Raw genomic sequence first — 18,771 nt, 5'->3', positions numbered from 1 at the left:
GCAGGCTTATTAAGAGCTCAGCGCAGTCACAGCTGTAGGATTTAAGATGAAAGGCAACAAGCAGCATTGATAACATTCAGTATGTGATCCAACACCAACGTCATCTGCAGACGTTTTATGTCACTGTGACAGAAACAACAACACGTTTGTTCCCTTCAACAGCAAATAATGCTTTTATTGACAGGTGAATGTGGCTGGCACATAAATGGTCCAATACAAGCTGTCTAATGTAATGGTAACGAGCAGTTCAACAATCACCTTCACAGAAATAACTGAAACATTGATCATCAGAAAAATGATAAAAAGACAACGATAAGTTAACATTCATTCATCCATTTCCAAAAAAAATGAATATTACAAAAAACCTTCATAAAATAAAAATAAAAAATCACTGGGTCTATTTACAGATTGTGTACAGGTGTGGAGACGAGTCCTCCTGCTGCAAGACACAGAAAACAAAACTGTTAAACAAGTCTGCATACGCCACACTTAATATTTTCATCAACATTTGTACAGGTTGTATGATGCATCTACTTCTTCAAAATCTGAATGTTTTAGCTGTACAAACAACTGAACTCCATTTGTCTCCAGTAGGAGACAAATGTCTAAACTTGTGTACGGTTTATGACATTAGTGACACAGTGGCACACTCCCTCCACCTCCTTACCTATAAACGATTGAGCAGGTTGTTCTGAATGTCTTCATACACCTGGCTGTAGATTTCCTGTTTGGATTTCAAGCCATCGAGGTACACTGCAAAGAAAATGATTTAGTCATACGTTTAATGCTTTTACTCCCAACATACAGGGACGGCAAAGATGTCCTCACATAATCCAGCTGCTACATACCGATATTCAAGCCACTGTCCTCCATCTGTTTCCTGTGTTTCAGGTACATGGGCCACACGTGGCCATCGAACAGGCCGGGAGGGTCAGGGACGGTGTACTGTCTCGTACTGAAAGTGACAAAAATACAGTGAGAACTTCCACTTGAAAAGAGGAAAAACAGTATGAGTGAAATCTTTCATTGTTCACCTTCTTCTCCTCTTGCACTCCTCGTAGGGTATCGAGATGTAGTAGCACTTGTCGAAGACGTCCAGCAGGGGCCTAGAAGGCAGAAAGAAAAGTGACGCAATGATGTACAACATCTTCAGAGTCAAAGGAGTTCAGTTATGCAACTGTTCAGATGGCGCCTTATCTACACCTCTGACAGTCATCACTAGCGCACTGAACACGCAGCAGCAGCGCACTGAACAGCGTCAGAGTTGCACCTCGACAGCATCTTTCTGCTGAAGGCCTTATCTCTAACTGCAGGACCTGCCTGAGCTGGCGACGTGGGCGTCACTGAACACGACTGAGTGGTAAGCACGCTACACCAACATGTGACACGGCAGAAATCATACCGCCTAATGTGTATTTAAAAAAAAATAATAATGAGAGAGAGAGATATATATATATATATATATATATATATATATATATATATATATATATATATATATATATATATATATATATATATATATATATATATATATAGATATATATATATATATATATATATATATATATATATATATATATCATTATTTTTTCATCATCAACCAAATGTGCTCACAGTGCGAACAATACTTCATTTATTAAAAGATATGAAAGTCTGCTTTAGACCTACGGGTAGTTGTAGAGCAGGAAGCCCTCCACAATCAGGATGTGGATCTGCTCGTCAGTGTTGGCCAAATCGGAGGAAGAAGACAAAGGGACACCGTGAGATCTGGCAAACTTCACCGGGTTCTCAATCCAGGCTTTTATCGTGTTGGTCATGGCCTCCATATCCAACGCCGTGATAACTATAAAGAAAGATTGGAGGCAAAAAAAAAAAAAAAAAAAAAAAAATGATGGAAAGAAGAGAAAAAGATTAGAACAAACCCAAGCAAACAATGTAATTTATTGGATGTGTGGTTGTTGTTTGCGAGCTACTGAAGGCTACAATAAACTTTTGATGTGCATGATTACGGTTGTGTGCAATTATGGATTGTGGAGGTAAACTATGTTAAAATGGGCAGCTATGTGGATATAAGATTAATGAGTCACTGGCAGTCTTCGGGTGAAGTCTTACCATCCCACTGTTTAAAGCCGTCCTCCCCGACTTCTATCTGATCGGGTTTCTGAAATAACAGTGACCAATAAAACACTGCTGCAACCTCACAGCTCTGAACACTTGCAGATCCCACTCACATGCCAGAGTTATTAAGGCCAAACAAGTGAGTACAGAGGGTACACAGCAAGGGGCATGCACAAAACAAAGCAAGCCGTTCACACAGGTATGCAGCTGTGACTAAACTGGGGGGGAGGGGGGAAAGGGAGCAAAACACATCATCTAATGTAGTAGTGCTTATACGGAGAGAAATAAGAAAAGACTCAATAACAAGAGAAGTTGATGTTAACAGCTATCTTAAGAAAATGTAGATGAGGAGTATAAATGGATAAATTCAAGGATGTGGGGAAGGGAAAACAAGACCGAAGCAGTGAGGCGAGACAACAAGGGAAAGACACAACTCTGGATCTAATCTGGAGAACAAAAAGTGGGGGGATGTGGTGGGGTACCCCTCAGGGAAGCCCTCCTATTTTGTTGAAATGCAAATATCACGCAGTGTCCAAAGAGGAGAAAGCAGCATGGGGAAAAAACAAAACAAGAAACCAAACAAAACAAAAAACCGAAAACAATCCACTAGCTTACACTCACCTTGAAAAAGTCATCCTGATGCACGACACAGCAGTTGGGCAAAGTCTTGATCAAGTTATTTGTCAGAGTGGTTTTACCACCATTAGTCACCCTGTAAACACAAAGGCACAGGGTGATAAAAATGCCCGCTATCACCACAGCAAAATTAATGACCTTCCGTTAGCTTTATGGCAGCGAGTATTTATGCATTATATTGAGCTTTGTTAATATTCAACATAGTAAATTTGTGTACATTATTAAAAGGAAACAAATGAAAACACAAAAACTCTGGGAGCAAGTTAAGTTTAAATGTGTTACATTTAAATATTAAATATGTTGCACAAGTATAATAATAATAATAATAATAATAATAATAATAATAATAATAATAAGTGTTATGGCAACACTAAACTCAGATCTCCCTCCACTTTTGAGCTGACCTCGCGGTGAATTTTCAAAAGTCCCGCTCGATTTATAACAACAAACCGACCGGACCGGATGTGACTTTGAACAGGTTTGTGGCGGGCAGCTGATAAACACGCGGCCAAAAATGATAACATCTATGAATCTGAGACAAACAATCACCATTACAAAAAACAAAAACCCTGAAGCACCAGTTTGGCAAAAACAAACCTGCACCAGCAATAACGTGAACTGCACCACACAGTGCAGTCAGAGCATCGCCGCAGCGTGACCCTGCTCCACTGTCACTGTGTTTAGTCGACTTACATCAGCCATTTTTCACGTTAACGGATAAAAGGAAACGTTAAAACCGTTGACTTGGTAGTTAAATAAATGCGATAAGCTAGCCAAACTTACCCGCCAATTCCTATAATGCACTTCATCGTCTCGCTTCTTCCGGACAGGTCTCGTTCAAACAAACAGTCACGAACAACTTTCACCAAGAACGAAAATCCCAAATTTTAAAAATAAGAATTTTAAACGATCCAAAAATACTTCCGGAAACCTTCCCTTTCGCTCTCAGCGTGTTTCTCTGTAGTACTGCGAGCGGGAGGCGCGCTAATTTATATCCAGCCCGAGCTCTTCAACGTCACAGCGAACGTGGGCGTGGTGTGTTCTCGTGGTCAGGCGTGCTCGTGCTCTTTTTCCACCTCGTGCTACGTGCCGTCAGAGCCGTTCTGTGTGTACCTTTTTAGCAGCCAATCAGCTGCGGGCAGAGCGCCCAAACCCCTCGCCGGCCAATCAGAAGCTGGTAACTTTCACCCATTTCCTTATTGTTTCCTCGCTCACTGATGTCCATATGAGAGCCAGATGGTGAGGCGCTCGTACTATTCCATTCAGCATCTAATCCACCTGCAGAGTCAGCGGCCTGTGGAAAACTACCATTGATGGTGTCAAATGGATGCATAAAAATAACACTAATATTTTACAGTATGGTCATGTGCTCGGGTGAAAGTCAAATTAGGAGGAATAATAATAATTAGAACGTCATTGAACCTAGTTAGGGGTGAGAAATTAAAGGAAAAACGTGACACAGTCAGTACAACATATGATTTTCTTTAATTTGATGTTTTGACGATAGTTGTAGAAAGCGGGTACTGTTTCATTTACCTGATTTAAGATAATAAAACCATAATTATATTAATACTAAGCCATGGCAAAATGCCCACCCTCTGAAAACTGGAGTCTGGGGTTCTGCTCCCTATAAGTACTTCAGTTTTTCCTTTATTTTATCATACTTCAGTGAAATTTTAAGAACAAAATGCTGGGACCATAGTTTGTCTGCTACTAAAGTTCATTAAATTAAAAGCAGCCACAGTAGATCATCTGACTCTTTGGCATGAAGAGCAATATGCTTCTTGTCTCTGACTAATTTTCAAACTGAGGTTGTTGATAATATATCATCCCAGTGAGCATCCATGTGTGAAGTGTGTCAGATGGTAAAAATGGCATGTATTTGTATAGCGCTTTAGTCAGGAGTGTGAGGGCAGTGTGAGCTCCATTGTGAGCCAGCGAGCAGCACCTACATAAAAAAAAAACTTAATTAGGACGAAGGAGAAGTCACAGGTTCAGCTGTGAAGTGGAGCATGCCTGATGTTTACTTTCTGCCACAAATGTTCTTGCTAGGTTGTGTCATAAATGAGGTAAGAGACAAATGAGTGAATATTTCGAGAGAACACGTGGAGGTTCTAGTAGATGTGAATTACAGCCTTCATAAAGTGTTGTTTATGGCCTTGATCTGTTTCCCAGTACATGTGTTTGTGTCCACGTGCACGTTGAGGCTCAACAGTCGACAGTGAACATCATAAAGTTGTGATGGGCGAGTCTTCTAGCTGTGTTGCAATTACAAGTCTTCCTAGATCCAAGAAAACGAGGAAACCTTCACATGAGTGTCGGCAGTCTTCAGCAGCTACAGGCCATCCCTGCAAGTGGGAGGGTCACACTGTAAATCCAGTGTGAGCTGGTTTGTGTAACTTTAAACTAACAATTACGACAAAGGAAACAAAAGCTCACACCAAAGAGCCATCCATGAACATAGTTATGGGACACTGTAGACCCTAGATAGTTAGGACAGTTTGTACTCTTAATATGCTACTGTGAAACTACTGTTTTATTAGCTCTGAATTTAAGGCCAAATCAATGTATTTTTTCCATATATTTTGACATATAATAGAGAATAAGGGCAGGAGATGAATTAATAACATTGGCAATGGTTTCATTAAAGTCAATATTTCAGTAGATACGAGGTAAGTTGGCTTTTCAGCATATAGCATCTTAAAATAAACATTTTTTTAAATGTCTGTATCACTGCAGAGGCGAGGCCATAGATTAAGATATATTAGTATGGTCTGCTTTGATTCATCATGGCATTGATTCAACAGGGTGCAGGAAACATTCTTCAGAGAATTGGGTCCATATTTATTGATAGTAGCGCACACATCCCAAATGTGCTCTACTGGACTGAGATGCGGTGACTTTAAAGGCCACATGATCACAGTGAACTCACTGTAATGTTCAAGGAACCAGTTTGAGCTTCGTGACACAGTGTGGTCATACAGGTCTGGACATGGGCAGGAACAACAGACAGGTAAGCTGTTTTATTTAAACACTGCTCAAACTTTTGGCCAAAAGCATGGCAAGAAAACGTACCCCACACCACCATCACCACCAGCATGAATCATTAAAACGAGGCAGCGTGAGAGGAGTAAACAGTAATGGCCTACACCGCCAGCTATCAGCCACCTATAATGACACCTCGGCACATCTGAATAGATCCTATGATTGCAGGGTGGGACAGTGTCTCACAAACTGTTCATACCTTGGCGGTAACGACCGTTAGCTTATTAAATGATTAACAGAGGGTCAAAGCTTCTCAGAAGCACCTCGAAGGGGAGAATCCCACCACGGGTTAAATGATATCTGGAACTAACGTTTAGTTGTTTTGGAACTGAAAAGGTCTCTTAGATAGAGAGAGACAGAAAAAAGTCCACTTGCTCAAAAAATGACCTGGGTGACTGAGAAACCTACACAAACATCTTCTGTTGTCTAATTTTAGTAAGCCGTGGTGACCGTAACCTCAGTTTCCTGTTCTTTGCTGACAGGACTGGCACACCATGTGCTCTTCTGCTGCTGTAACACATCTGCTTCGCATGTGCACTGAATCGGTGCCACATACGTCTCAGGGAGCAGGTATACCTAATGATGTGGCCAGTGAGTGTATATTGTACATGTAAACACTTTTCAGAACTGTCGTTGCATCACGTCACACACTACTGTTTTGGTGCTGAGAAAGAGTCGCCCTGTTACACGTTGTTCTGTGAAAAAGCCGCCACACACCCACCTCCATGTGACACCCAGGAAGTCAAGCCAATATTTGCAAACAGCTCAGAGAACATACAGTAGTTTAACACGCATGTAACCAATTTAAGCCCAGGCAGTGCTCTAAGCAACAAACAGAGAACATATGATGAGGAACAATTTATTCAGTCATATTTACAGGCAGAAACAATCATGGAAGCTTCAGGAGAGTGAAACAGTTCATATGTGAGCAAACATTTTACAGCAGGTATGGTCGGTTTATGGGTTGAAACATTACAGATTTTGTGCTTTTATAGTCAGAATGAACAGTTTATGCACGAGTGTGACTCAAATAAAAAACATAACCAAAAAGTAAAATGCTACACTGTACATTCCTTCATTTTTCCAGATTTCCCCGAAGCATTTGGTTCGACAATAGGCACTCGGTTCAACCAACAAACGACCAGCGAGAGGCGTCCCCCTCGCAGAATGAAGACGGGACGCCGCCAGGTCGGGTTTGCCAGTGAAAAACACTCTTAAAGGATCACAAAAAGAAAAGTTCAAGCTTTTTGTCCAACTTTGCCACTCTGGAAAGGCAACAGAAGAGGAGTAAAGTAAGTCAGCACTTTATAAACAGACTTTTCATTGGTCAGATTTTCTGTACCAAAAATGCATAAGAATGCCCACAACCTACAAAAACACAAGTCATACTAACAACAGCTCAAAATGCATAAATCTATCATAGTCTTAAACTACCCAAATTCAATAGTGCAAAACATACGAGCAGTTTACAGACAATCAAGTCATGAAGTCCACACAGAAGTAATCCTATGCTTCAGTCTTCCTGCTACAATAATTTGAAAAAATGGAAGACACAAAGAACCAGAGTTAAACCGTCCAGAGGTGCTGACACTGCTGATCACTGAGGACGTTTCTGAATGACCAAAACATTCACTCATTAATCTGGAATTAAATTCAGACGTATTAATTGCGACCCCGTCCGAGAGAAAGCGTCACTGCTTCATGTGCAGTTTGTCAAACTTTGTCTGCTTTATGTCTTGACTTTCATCACATCTTTACAGAATCTATACAAATTTGTTGTAGATACTTTGCACACGTGTTAGTATTACATTTATGGGAACCTGTAATATGGAGTTTAGCCAAAATATTATCTAAATACAAAGCATTCAGTGTTGTATGAAGGCTGTTTATGTGACTATGTTACATAAAATAAACAATATATTGCTTGAACTTACCTAAATAATTTTACAATCTACAGGGACTCCTGTAGATTTTCCAGTATGGGTCACAAACTGCAGTAAGCGCTCACGTTCCTGCCTTTTCTTTTAAACACTCAGGATGACTGAGGCACATAATGACACCGGGTACAGAGTAAGTGGAGGCGATCAAAGGAAACTTCACAGAGCTAAAGGACCCCCGCACCAGCAAACGTTAGCACATGTTGACATGTCAGAACAGCATATGAGAGCGCTTCAAAGGGCCTTATGATGCAGCAGCTATGAGGTAAAAAAATAAAATAAAGCATCTGATACATTGGAAAAGCCTTGTTATCTACATCTGACGCACACGACATTCACATGAACCGGCACGAATATAAATGTGAGTTTGTTCCAGTGGTCTCGTACTGACCCAGATCTCAGTTAAAGGAGCTTCAAGATTTGCTCGTGTTTTTAAACTGTCACGATTTTCAGGTAATTTTGCCCTCATTAACTTCAAGCCTGTAATCTCTGACTCGAACAACGAGGAACAAGGAGGCTCATTATAATCCAGCACGAGCTCCCTAACAGCAGATTAAAGAATGAACGAATCGAGCAGCGGTTTCAGATTTTAAATCAAATCTGGTAACAGAGTAGTGACTTCATTTAGTGTGGCCATAAAACCCCTCTGGGATAGAGGAGGGGTGAGTTCCCAGTGGCATTATGGGACGGAGCATTTATTTTGTTTTGATCGGACAACGACGGCACAAATCGTCAGCGGGATGATGACACGAAGCTTGTGTAGACTTGCTGGACGTTCACGCTCCACTTCAGGTGAGCCCTGCACAAACAGAAAAGAGCACAAAGAACTATCATGTCTGCACAATAAAAACATGTAAGTGTTATTTTAGACAGTGCAGCTGTCTATGAGGGACAGAAAAGCCCCCACTGTGTTTGTCTAAGGAGTAAACAGCCAATTATTTTGGAAAGAAGGAAACAAAGACGGGACTTGTGCTTCTAAAATCTTTTACTATCACTCACTTTTTGTAGTTAAACTGACAAGATTATACTTAGTGGTCAGTTCATTAGGTAGAACGAGTTGGATCTGCTTTTTGCTTTCCGAGCAGCCTCGGTTCAAGGTGCTGGAAGCATTTCCTAGAGATGTGGGTCTATACTGACACAATAACATCAGACAGCTGCAGTAGATTTGTTGGTTGAACATCCATGATGTCCATCTCCCGTTCAACCACATCCCAAAGGTGCTTCACTGCACTCGAATGGTCTCCGCAGTCACCAGATCTCAATCCAGTAAACTTGTCATGTTCAAGAAACCAGTTCTGAGTTTTGTTGCACGGCACATTATCCTGTTGTAAGCACCCATATGCAGATGGGTCCATTCATGCTGACAGGCCATCCCCCACACCTCCGTCACACCAGTCTGCACCACCACTATATGAGGCAGGATGGATCCATGCTCTCGTGATGTTTTTGCCACATTCTGACCCTACCAGCTGAATGTCACTGCAGAAATCTTGACAAAACACTCGCCCAGCTGACAAAACACAAGCACTGCACATTGCACAGCATACACAGTGTAGTCTATGCAGTGAGGAATGCTTGGACCGTTACACAGACCTACTCCACATATGCATAGCACAGCACAGGAGAACCACCTCAGTAGGACGAGATTCAGCTGGATATCTGCACTTGTAAAAGAGGGAGGACATGTTTGGTTATGCTAATGTTCCCATTTTGGAGCAAGAAGACAGAGGAGACGTTTTCATTAAGTATAAATTGTTTAACAGAGACGGTGCCTTACAGCATCAGGAATCAGCCACCCACAATGCAGTTTTGGAGTCTCTTTGCAAGCTGATTCAACCCACGCTCACATAATGAAGAGCGCGATGGAGCAAAGTCTCACGAACAATTAACAACTTGGTGGAAATGACCCTTAACGACTTGCTTCATTAACAGTGGGCCAATAATTCCCAGGATTATGTCCAAAGGGAGAATCCCACTAGAAATTGAATACCAAGGATTTTCCACCAGTTGTTTTTGAACTGAAAAAGGTTCTTGAATACGAGGTCCAGTTTCCTTTTCCTCAAGCGCTAAAAACTGACCCAGATAACAGAGAACGTACACAGACAATCTGCTGTGGTCCTGTTTTGGCGAGCCTGTGAGAACTGTAGCCTCGGTTTCCTGTTCACAGCTCACAGGAGCAGCAGTGTGGTCTTCTGCTGCCGTGTACCACCTGCAGTGGTTATTTCACTTACTGCTGCCTTCCTATCAGCTCACAGATGTCTGGTCATGACCTTTGACCTCTGGCATCAACAAGGCATTTTACCCACTTGTATGGGTTTAAACTTCAGCAGTTTGACTCGACTACGTCAACATGCCACAGTGTATCGAACTACTGCCACGTGATTGGGTGATTCGAAATTTGCATTAAGGCAGTTGAAGGAGTGTACCTAATGAAGTGGCCTGTATGAGTCTATGATGGGTCAGTCCTAAACTAAAAATGATCTCTTTTCAAGTAGTTTAAAAAATTGACAAGAATCTTGCTTCTGCACCTCAGTGATGTGTAGCATTAGCACACTGTCTCTCTGAGCATATCAGCCGGACAGTCACAGGTCACTACTCTATACAACCTTCAGCCACCTGGTTTCTACCAGCATGTGCTGCCACATTAGCAGCCTGTAAGGATATTATCGATTAAAACAAACAAACAAACTATCCACTGAAATTTTAGCCTGAATCAGGTTCTGTACAGGAGTTATCTACCTCAAGGACTGACAATATGACTTAAAATGAACAGTATTAACCTCTTCAGTCAGCCATATGTTGATGATAAAAACACCAAAATTGTTTGAAATCCAGAGATACAGCACAAACTGTGTAAGGCTAAAGTTTGGTGAAATATGTAAAATACCCCTAAAATCTAAAAACAAAGCAAAGTTTGTTCCCTCATCACATCACTTAAATGACGTGGAAGATACAGAATATGTACGTGACCATCAGCTGGGTTAAGTTAACACAAAATATGAGATTATAAGAATCTCTGAAGTACACGAGAAACTGAGAAATGTTGTTTCACAGCTGTAACTTTAGAAAGCAGAAAAGAAGCTGCACCAGACAGAATCAAGCAAACGTAGAGAAAGAAACACTGAAGGAGAAAAGCTCAGCTAATGACAGAACCTCAGTATTTAAAGGCAGCGAAGAAGCACACATCACACGAGTACCAACTCACACCGTGCAAACTGTGAAACTGCGTCCTGCTCAGTTCTACTTTTAGCACCAAAGCAATCAGATGAATATTTTTTCAGTTTGTGACCCTGACAATGTGCAACAGATGAACCTGTCCAACCATCATAGAACATTAATCCAAAATTAGGACACATCATAGACCCAGAGTGATGTACTTCTATAAACATAAACTGGAATCTGTTGTCACGTCTGCAGAGGCTTAATGGGCGATGCGGTAAACTCGTGTGAGAGCAGAGCACCATCTTGTGGCTGAAATAAGAAGTGCAACGTTACCTTCAAATCTCCGTCCGTCTCAGAACCCTTGACCTACAATCATTGATTTTGGCCTGAAAAATAAAAGTAAAGGTAAGAGCTGTGATAACGAACTGAAACCTGATGAGCTTCTGAGTTTGTTGTCACACATTAAAATGTGGTTAGAGGACCTCTACCTCTCAGACTTTTTCACGGGCTCCTGTGGGGCTGGATGCTGTTGCTGCTGTCTCTGCTCCTGCTCAATCCTACACACACACACACACACACACACACACACACACACACACACACACACACACACACACACACACACACAGTTACATACACAGAGTTATTAGATGGGAGTCTTGTGTAGCCAATTATCCAGTTCTAAGTGCTTAAGCCACTCTTAATTCTGCACACAGTTATATGTATATAATAATATGCACGAGGTTGGCGCGTAATGCTATTTAAAACTGCACAAAGCTATATCTTACCTTTCCCTCCGCGCTTTAATCCTCTCCTCGTCAAATCTGAAAACGAGAGGTGCTGTTATATCCTCACATCACACAGTAAATCCTGCCATCTAAGTCCTCTTTTTAGGAACTGAGGCAATAATCTTATTTTACATTTATTCAAACAGCAGTCTTGTTCTCGGTTTGGTTTAAATGAGTAATAACTTTAAAAAAAGAAAAAAGGATTAACCGCTGCCTGCAGGTAAAGCTCACGTTCTCCATCTAGCGGTCACAGATACTTACTGCACCACACACTCGGGGACATGGACGTGCTCCATGGGCACCATTTCTGCCAGTTCGTCCAGGCTGTGGACGTACTGGATCTTATTCATGAACTTCACACTGCAGAGGACGAGAGAAAAGCAACACAACAGTTACACAGATACACAAAAAGACAAACAATAAAAAAAATCTGCAGCAAACAGATCCACGCTGTCAAACTGATATTTTAAATGAGAAAGAGATTAAAGTTATTATAGTCGCTCTGTGTCAGACCTCCCGTCTCAGGGATGTTTCCTTTCCTGCACATTACACTTCATTCTGCTCGACCCGGCTTTATACTTACTATGAAATCTTGATTTTATTGTATTATTCTGTAAAATTAACCCATTTACCCATATGGGGACATAGTTAGTAGCAACTATGTAACAAAGTAACAAGTGAGCTTAGTTTATAGACTTGACAGGACTGTCTGATCTCAAATAGCTATCAGGAAAAATAAAAAGCACATCCCAAACAAGGACTCAGTTCTCGGGAGGTCAAAAGACATCGTGTGGCCTGTATCGATTAACCTTCAGGTCTTAATGGAAAACGTTCAGTGTTTGATATTCAGCTTGTTCGTATCACCTGATAAAAGGCCTCGATATAGCCAGGACGGTGCGTATAAACCACGTGGGATGAGCAATGACTAGAGACTTCAGGTTCTTCCTCAATCTGCCAGAAAACAGAAAGAAAACGTTTGTTAACAGAGCTGCATCGTTGTTCACACGTTTATGCTTTGTGTGTGTGTGCTTAAAAGTTTATTCCAATTTTATTCCCAACTGCCAAACAGGACTCAGAGCCATCGACAAGCTTTCACTGACTGACAGCTTGAGAAAACTTTTATTTCTCTCCCTTTCATATCTGTCAATATCAGCATCGTGTATGTGGGATGATGGAGATGAGCCAGAGTTCAGCGCTGATGTGAACATCTCCAAAAAGATCTATATAAAGAAATTCCCAATACGCTAGATATCAATCAATGTATTGAACTTTTTTCTGACCTTCTGTCGATCATTTGGTAGCATTTCTTCAGCCAGCTGATGCCAGGCATCTTGTTCCGAGGAGTTGCTCCGTTCATGTAAATAATCAGGTAATCCTCGGCAACGAGCATCTCCAGACTGCTCACCACATACCTGGAGGGCACGAGAGTTATGATTTCCTGTTGGGTGCAGTTCAAAATGTGTTGATATACAGGGCTTAAAAGTGCGAGTAAGTTGGCTCTGACTGAGAGACGCACAGGAAGAGGTTTTCCATGATGTAGTGGTAATCTGCACAGCTGCTGTCAGGCAGGTAACAAGCAGAAAACACAATGATGGCATTCAGGCCTTCGCCGTAATAACCTGAGGAGAGAGAGTTTAAGATTACTGTCATGGAAATCTTCACAACAAACCAGAGGAAACATATTGAATGTTTAAACTGAGACATTTTACTACTTCCTGAAAAACATTAAGTCATTTTTACACATGATTGGTTATAAAGAGAGCATCTCAGTTTCACCAGTTTGCAAAAAATGCATCTACAAAACATAAAATTGTGAAGACTTTGAATATCTCATCCTCTACAGTACATTATATCACCAACAATTCAGAAAACCCGGAAAAATCTCTGCATGCAGGCAACAAGGGGAAAGTTCATGATGAGCGTCAGGTGTTCAGGCGTCAGTCTGTCATGGAAATCACTGCATCCACAAATCACTGCCTGTGCACACGATCACACCATATATATATATATATATATATATATATATATATATATAAAAAGCTCTCAATTAGCAATAAAATAATCCTTAAAATCCTTATATATATATATATATATATATATATATATATATATATATATATATATATAAGGATTTTAAGGATTATTTTATTGCTAATTGAGAGCTTTTTCTGACTCTCACCTCCGTGTGTGATGACCCGAAGGTAAGGTCTGATGACCTGCATGTCGATGCGATGTTCCTGTTCTCCGATGATCACTGTTCTCCAGAGGCGTCCGTTGTTGGCATTCCCATCCTCGCCCACCTCTCCGGATCTGTCAACGGGATTTGCTTTCGCTGATGCCACCGGTGTGTCATCTGGGCACGAACAGAGTTATGCTGAATCATTTTAGTCGAAGGGAAACATTGATCATAATATGTGTAAGCTCCTTTTAAGTTAGGTTGTGTTACAGATCCTTTCCTTTTGCAAAGTCTCTGTAAAAATCGACATGTATTAGTATGTTTAGGTTAAAGAGCACAGTGTAACTTCTCAGCTGACATTTTATGGTACGTGCATGGATACATGTAGTGAATTTTCAGCTTAAATAGCAACAAAAAACCCTTTTTGCCTAAAGTTCAGCCTCAACTAGCTTTTTGAAGCTGATGGATTAATATCAGGAGTAAAAACAGCGACCTGTTATGGATCTGCTAACCTTCCCACTCCAGGTCATTGCCATTCGTGATGAACTCGAGTGAGTCGGTTTCATCTGGAGTGTCGATGTCGTCAACGTTTATGTCCAGGTCATCCGGCGTGTCCAGGAAGTCATCTGACAACAAAGAACCTTCACTTTGATCCAGGGAGAGGTTCATCTCCGGGGCGATCAACGTACGCCTCTTCCGGTGGGATGAGGACACACCGCCGCTGCCTCCTCCTCCCGGTGAGCTCACGTTCAGGGAGGTAGGATGAGCTACAGTGAGACCAGAGGGCAGGAGGAAAGAGACTGTGATTCATGCCACACAGAGAGGGGTTTGTCATCAATAATGATCATTCGGTGACCCCCGACTTGTTGGTGTTACTTACAGGTTCTGTCATCTGTGAGACCACAGGAGGGGTCCATGTCTCCGTACTCTGGTAGTGGTCTGGTTGGAAACATGCATACACTATGTAAGCATCTAGCGCTGTGTTTGCCCAATCTATTACACGACAGAGAGGAAGTTGTGATGCTGCAGAGAGTAAAGGTTCAGCCACACAGTACAAAAACCCATCATTTTTCCTCAGCTGAGATAAATGCATCCTAAAGCACGCCCTACTTTGTAACTATGACCTCATAATAAAATGGATCCATGTGATTAGGACCGTGTTAAAAGGTCCAAGCTAGGCATGGGTGTTGTCACTAATCTGGCTAAGCGCTGAAAAGAAGAGCACGCAGAAGAGGATAGAGATGGTTATTAACTTGTCTCCGGGGAGAGACGAAGATTACAGCGCCGCCGGGCAGGGTGTGAGTCAGAGCGGATGATGGAGGGGTGGAGAAACAGTTTGCATGCAAACAAAGTGTCTGCATTTCTGCTTCTGTTTACACTCTGCACAGAAGGAGGAGAGGATGGGAGGACATCAACATCTTCCTCTTCTTCCCTCCTTGTCAAATGTGTCTAAAGCAGAAAAAGCAAGCAAATGGGGGCAAACGTGCTTGCACCTGCATGTGTTGTCTGTCGGCAATAAAACCCGAGGAACAACCGAGGAGCTGAGTGCACAGCTGTGCTCTCACTGGTTAAAAAAAACTGGGAGGAGGAGAGAGCTCTAGCGCAGTGTTGTTCAGCAGAGAGGGTCTTAGCTGCATTCCCGTGAAAGCCAACCGTCTCATCCTCCCATTCGCGGGAGGACAGTTGTGTGACAGTGCGGGCTCCTCCTGAGCCAACAATCACGCTTCAGCCCACAGAAACAGACACTGTGCCTCTATTCCCCGAGGACCCCTGCAGTGACTACTGATCCGCTGCTTCCTTTGTCACAAATGAAGCTCTTTTTTTTATAGAAATGCAAACTGACGAGGGGGGCGAGCTCAAGCTCATCTGTTTATGTCTGCATTATCTCTTAAGATCAGCACGAACCACTGATGCTTACCTTACGGAGACAGCTGCTTTTGTCCAAGCCGATCCTTAATGATCTTTATCTTTTACCTCACACACCTCTGTGTTTGGGCTCATTCCCTGTCCTCTCAGCTGGTGTGAGCCAAACCGGAGCAGAGCATCACTCTGATTCTTCTTTAATAACTGACTGACCCTCCGTCTTTAACCACAACCTGCCACCATATTCCTGAACTGGTGTTGTTGATCAGCGACTGCCGTTGCGTCACATGACGTTGCCCGACACCGCTTCCAAGACGGCGCTGCACCTGCTCCCTGGCTTCCTGCCTCCCCCATCCAACAAAGGAGGAGGGAAAAGGGAGGAGGAGGAGCAGGAGGAGGAGGATGGAGCCCAGTGCTGATTTTCATCACACTTTCCTGCCACTTATTTTCTGCTCATTAAGCTCTGAATTTCAGCCACTGCTCATCAAATTCCCATAATTATAAACAATATCGCAGATCTTATCCTGTTGTGGAAAATTACCAATCAGCTGAGGATTTAAAGGAGAATAAGTGGATTTTTTTTTAAATCTTACAATCAGTTTTCATCATCACATCAACACGACCGCGCATTAGATGCCTTTAAAAAGTGGAAGGATCATACCTGGGGAAGTCTTCATCCTGCCACTCGTCTTTTACTTCCATGTTCTCCATTCGTAGAGTCGCCTCTGTGGTGCCCATCCCTCAGAGAGGAGAGCAGGGGCCTGGAGGTGTGCAGAGAGTTTTTATGAGCAATAGCACTCGCAGTCACAGACCAAAGGTGTCACACATTGCTGCACTGCAGGAACATGTGTTTTGGCCTGTATGCTGAGGGAAAAGTCAAATAATTGACTCTCTTTCATTATAATTAGGGGGCTTAAGTCACTGCAGCTCACGTGGTTTTCATCCCCCCGGCCCACCGGAGCACATGTGAGAGGCATGTGACTGGATCGGACTGAGCTCGCTTTTCTGCGCTCAGAAATCCTTCAAAAGTCAAATATGAAAATTGACTTTGGCCTCGCCTGGAATTCCACAGGCAGACGTGGAGGACAAAACTGACTCCTCTTTAAGTCTACCACACCTCTGCTTTCTCAGGCTTCCAGGCACTAACACAATTAAATAGAAAACCTGAAAAGCATGAATTAATTTGTGCTTAAGAGCTTAGAGAGAATTCTCAGTCAACTGCACGAGTCCTAAAGTTCTGCTTTCCTCATGCTTTTCCGAGCCTGTTCCACAGAGCGATGGAAGCATTTCCACTCTTGGGTTGCAGGTTGCACTTAGAAACAGAATGAAAAGGTGTGTTTAGCCACAAAAAATGTGCTGTAGTACAACCAGCCCCAGTGCGATGATGACATTCAGCAGTGCATACCGAAATAATAGCAACACTGTGATATAATCGCTAGGAGTGGTGTGGTTTTGGCAGCAGCACTTGTGGCTGTGTATGAAATGGAAGGCAGCCAAATAACTAACAAAGGAAATAATTTGTTTCCACATGTTTTGTTTTATTATGCACAAGAAAAATTCTTGTGTGGAGGCAAGCCAGCAGGCGTAAATCGCAAAATCATGTTTATAAAAAAATAAATAAACACCATGTAACTGTGAGCGGGTTGTTTCTTCCCGGTCTTCAGATGTGAACATCAATGATTTCTGCAAAGCCAATCAGCACCAAAAGGTGCAGTAAAATGGCTCCACAGCCTTTCTAGGTCACCCCAAGTGGAGCATCCAACAGAAAAGATTTCTCACATTAACGGACAATCGTGCATGCGTGTGCAAGCTGTGTGACCATGCATAAAATAAATGCAAGGATGTTAAACTCACACGAGCGGCGTGAGATCTCCCGATGTGGAGCGTCTTCTTCGTCCTCAGTCACAGATGCACAGATTTGAGGGGAGACCGCCCCGCTGCTCCACATCAACAGAAAAGCGTGGGTCAGTCTAAAATTCCTCCTCCTCTTTCTCTCTCCGTCTCTCATTCATTCGTTCGGAGTCACGCACGCGCACTTGTGCACGGACACAGTCATACACTGTCCTCGATGTCCGCGGCTCGCCAGCAGCAGGTGTCTGAGGACAGGGGGCACCTCTGTTCTGGACCCCCCTCTCCTCTCCTCCGCCTCTGGTCACCTTTGTTGGGGGAAGACTGGCCGTGAAGAGCGAGCCGACAGCCTTGCCTCTCAGCTCTTACTTCCACACCACCGAGACACAAAATTCCTTTAATGGGAACGCATCTGCTCTGGCATCGTGATCTCTCTCTATATATATATCGACCCCCCCTCTCTTCTCCCTTAATGTGGACCCAAATACCTTTGGAGAAGCTTTTTCTTCTCACCACAGTATCAATTGAAAAGCTTCTTTGGGCTTCCACTGTATTTACATTCCTCCATGGAAGTAGCTTATTTATCCCTGCAGCAACTTGGGAAAAATAAGCACCAGCCTCTGTCTCCTTTTAGTCCCATCAGATAATCCTGCTGTTGTTTTCAGTGGTGGTCTGTGTGGCTGCTGTTCCCTGGCAACAGCATCTCTCTCCATCCATAGCCTCTCTTCAGCCTCTATGCCTCCTTGCTCGTGCCTCTTTCATACCTGCTACCCCACTACATGAATTATTCAGACCCTTACTTCACTTTCTGCCAGCCAATCATATCACCCCTACAGCTTCACCGCATACTATGGCTGAAAATACTTGTTCTGCACATTCCTAAAAGGTCTCTTTTATTCTGTCCATAAGGCCTCGTGAGTAATTACCCGCGAGAAAAAGCTTTTAACAAATATTTGTGTCCCTCTTATGCATAATAAGGGTTTTCCTCTTCTTCTTTTTTTGTACGGATCCTGAGCTGATGCCTTTAAAACCCTCAAGGTCAAACGATGCTTTTTAGCATCGTGGACATAGTGCACCTTTATACGAAACGTCCAGAAGAGCTGAATGTGATGGTGCTTGGTATGACTCACCCCAGGCAGCTGGGTTAACATTAGACTGTACCTCAATTATCAGAGGCACGCAACACCCGTCCAAT

The 18,771-nt window shown here is 42.6% G+C and overlaps 2 protein-coding genes across 5 annotated transcripts; both read right to left on the bottom strand.

Annotated features, from left to right (window-relative positions):
* Nucleotides 1-347: 347 nt before the first annotated feature.
* Nucleotides 348-3,765, bottom strand: mibp (muscle-specific beta 1 integrin binding protein). 2 transcript variants are annotated; one of them, XM_080878930.1, is made up of 8 exons: nucleotides 3,541-3,756; nucleotides 2,743-2,833; nucleotides 2,116-2,164; nucleotides 1,672-1,846; nucleotides 1,035-1,106; nucleotides 849-955; nucleotides 668-753; nucleotides 348-439 (listed from the first exon to the last, which is right to left on the bottom strand). In XM_080878930.1, the coding sequence occupies exons 1-7, from the start codon at nucleotides 3,564-3,566 to the stop codon at nucleotides 668-670; spliced, it is 606 nt and encodes a 201-aa protein (XP_080735056.1). In that variant the 5' UTR covers nucleotides 3,567-3,756; the 3' UTR covers nucleotides 348-439. The 2 variants fall into 2 exon arrangements, with proteins under 2 accessions (XP_080735056.1, XP_080735057.1); XM_080878931.1 differs by lacking the exon at nucleotides 2,116-2,164 and having other exon boundaries at nucleotides 3,541-3,765.
* A 2,882-nt stretch (nucleotides 3,766-6,647) lies between these two features.
* Nucleotides 6,648-18,577, bottom strand: atcaya (ATCAY kinesin light chain interacting caytaxin a). Of its 3 annotated transcripts, XM_080878927.1 has the most exons (13): nucleotides 17,583-18,577; nucleotides 16,390-16,489; nucleotides 14,746-14,804; nucleotides 14,378-14,632; nucleotides 13,869-14,042; nucleotides 13,206-13,308; nucleotides 12,970-13,101; nucleotides 12,554-12,640; nucleotides 11,951-12,049; nucleotides 11,690-11,725; nucleotides 11,390-11,458; nucleotides 11,235-11,287; nucleotides 6,648-8,538 (listed from the first exon to the last, which is right to left on the bottom strand). In XM_080878927.1, the coding sequence occupies exons 2-12, from the start codon at nucleotides 16,464-16,466 to the stop codon at nucleotides 11,254-11,256; spliced, it is 1,125 nt and encodes a 374-aa protein (XP_080735053.1). In that variant the 5' UTR covers nucleotides 16,467-16,489; nucleotides 17,583-18,577; the 3' UTR covers nucleotides 6,648-8,538; nucleotides 11,235-11,253. The 3 variants fall into 3 exon arrangements, with proteins under 3 accessions (XP_080735053.1, XP_080735054.1, XP_080735055.1); XM_080878928.1 differs by lacking the exons at nucleotides 16,390-16,489; nucleotides 17,583-18,577 and adding an exon at nucleotides 15,784-16,062 and having other exon boundaries at nucleotides 14,746-14,858; XM_080878929.1 differs by lacking the exons at nucleotides 16,390-16,489; nucleotides 17,583-18,577 and adding an exon at nucleotides 15,784-16,062.
* Between the last annotated feature and the right edge of the window lie 194 nt (nucleotides 18,578-18,771).

Source organism: Rhamphochromis sp. 'chilingali' (genome assembly GCF_963969265.1).
Source record: "Rhamphochromis sp. 'chilingali' genome assembly, chromosome: 3".
In the NCBI taxonomy this organism is placed as follows: Eukaryota; Metazoa; Chordata; class Actinopteri; order Cichliformes; family Cichlidae; genus Rhamphochromis; species Rhamphochromis sp. 'chilingali'.
The sequence above is the reverse complement of the archived record's forward strand: the minus strand, read 5'-3'. Positions and strand labels throughout refer to the sequence as shown.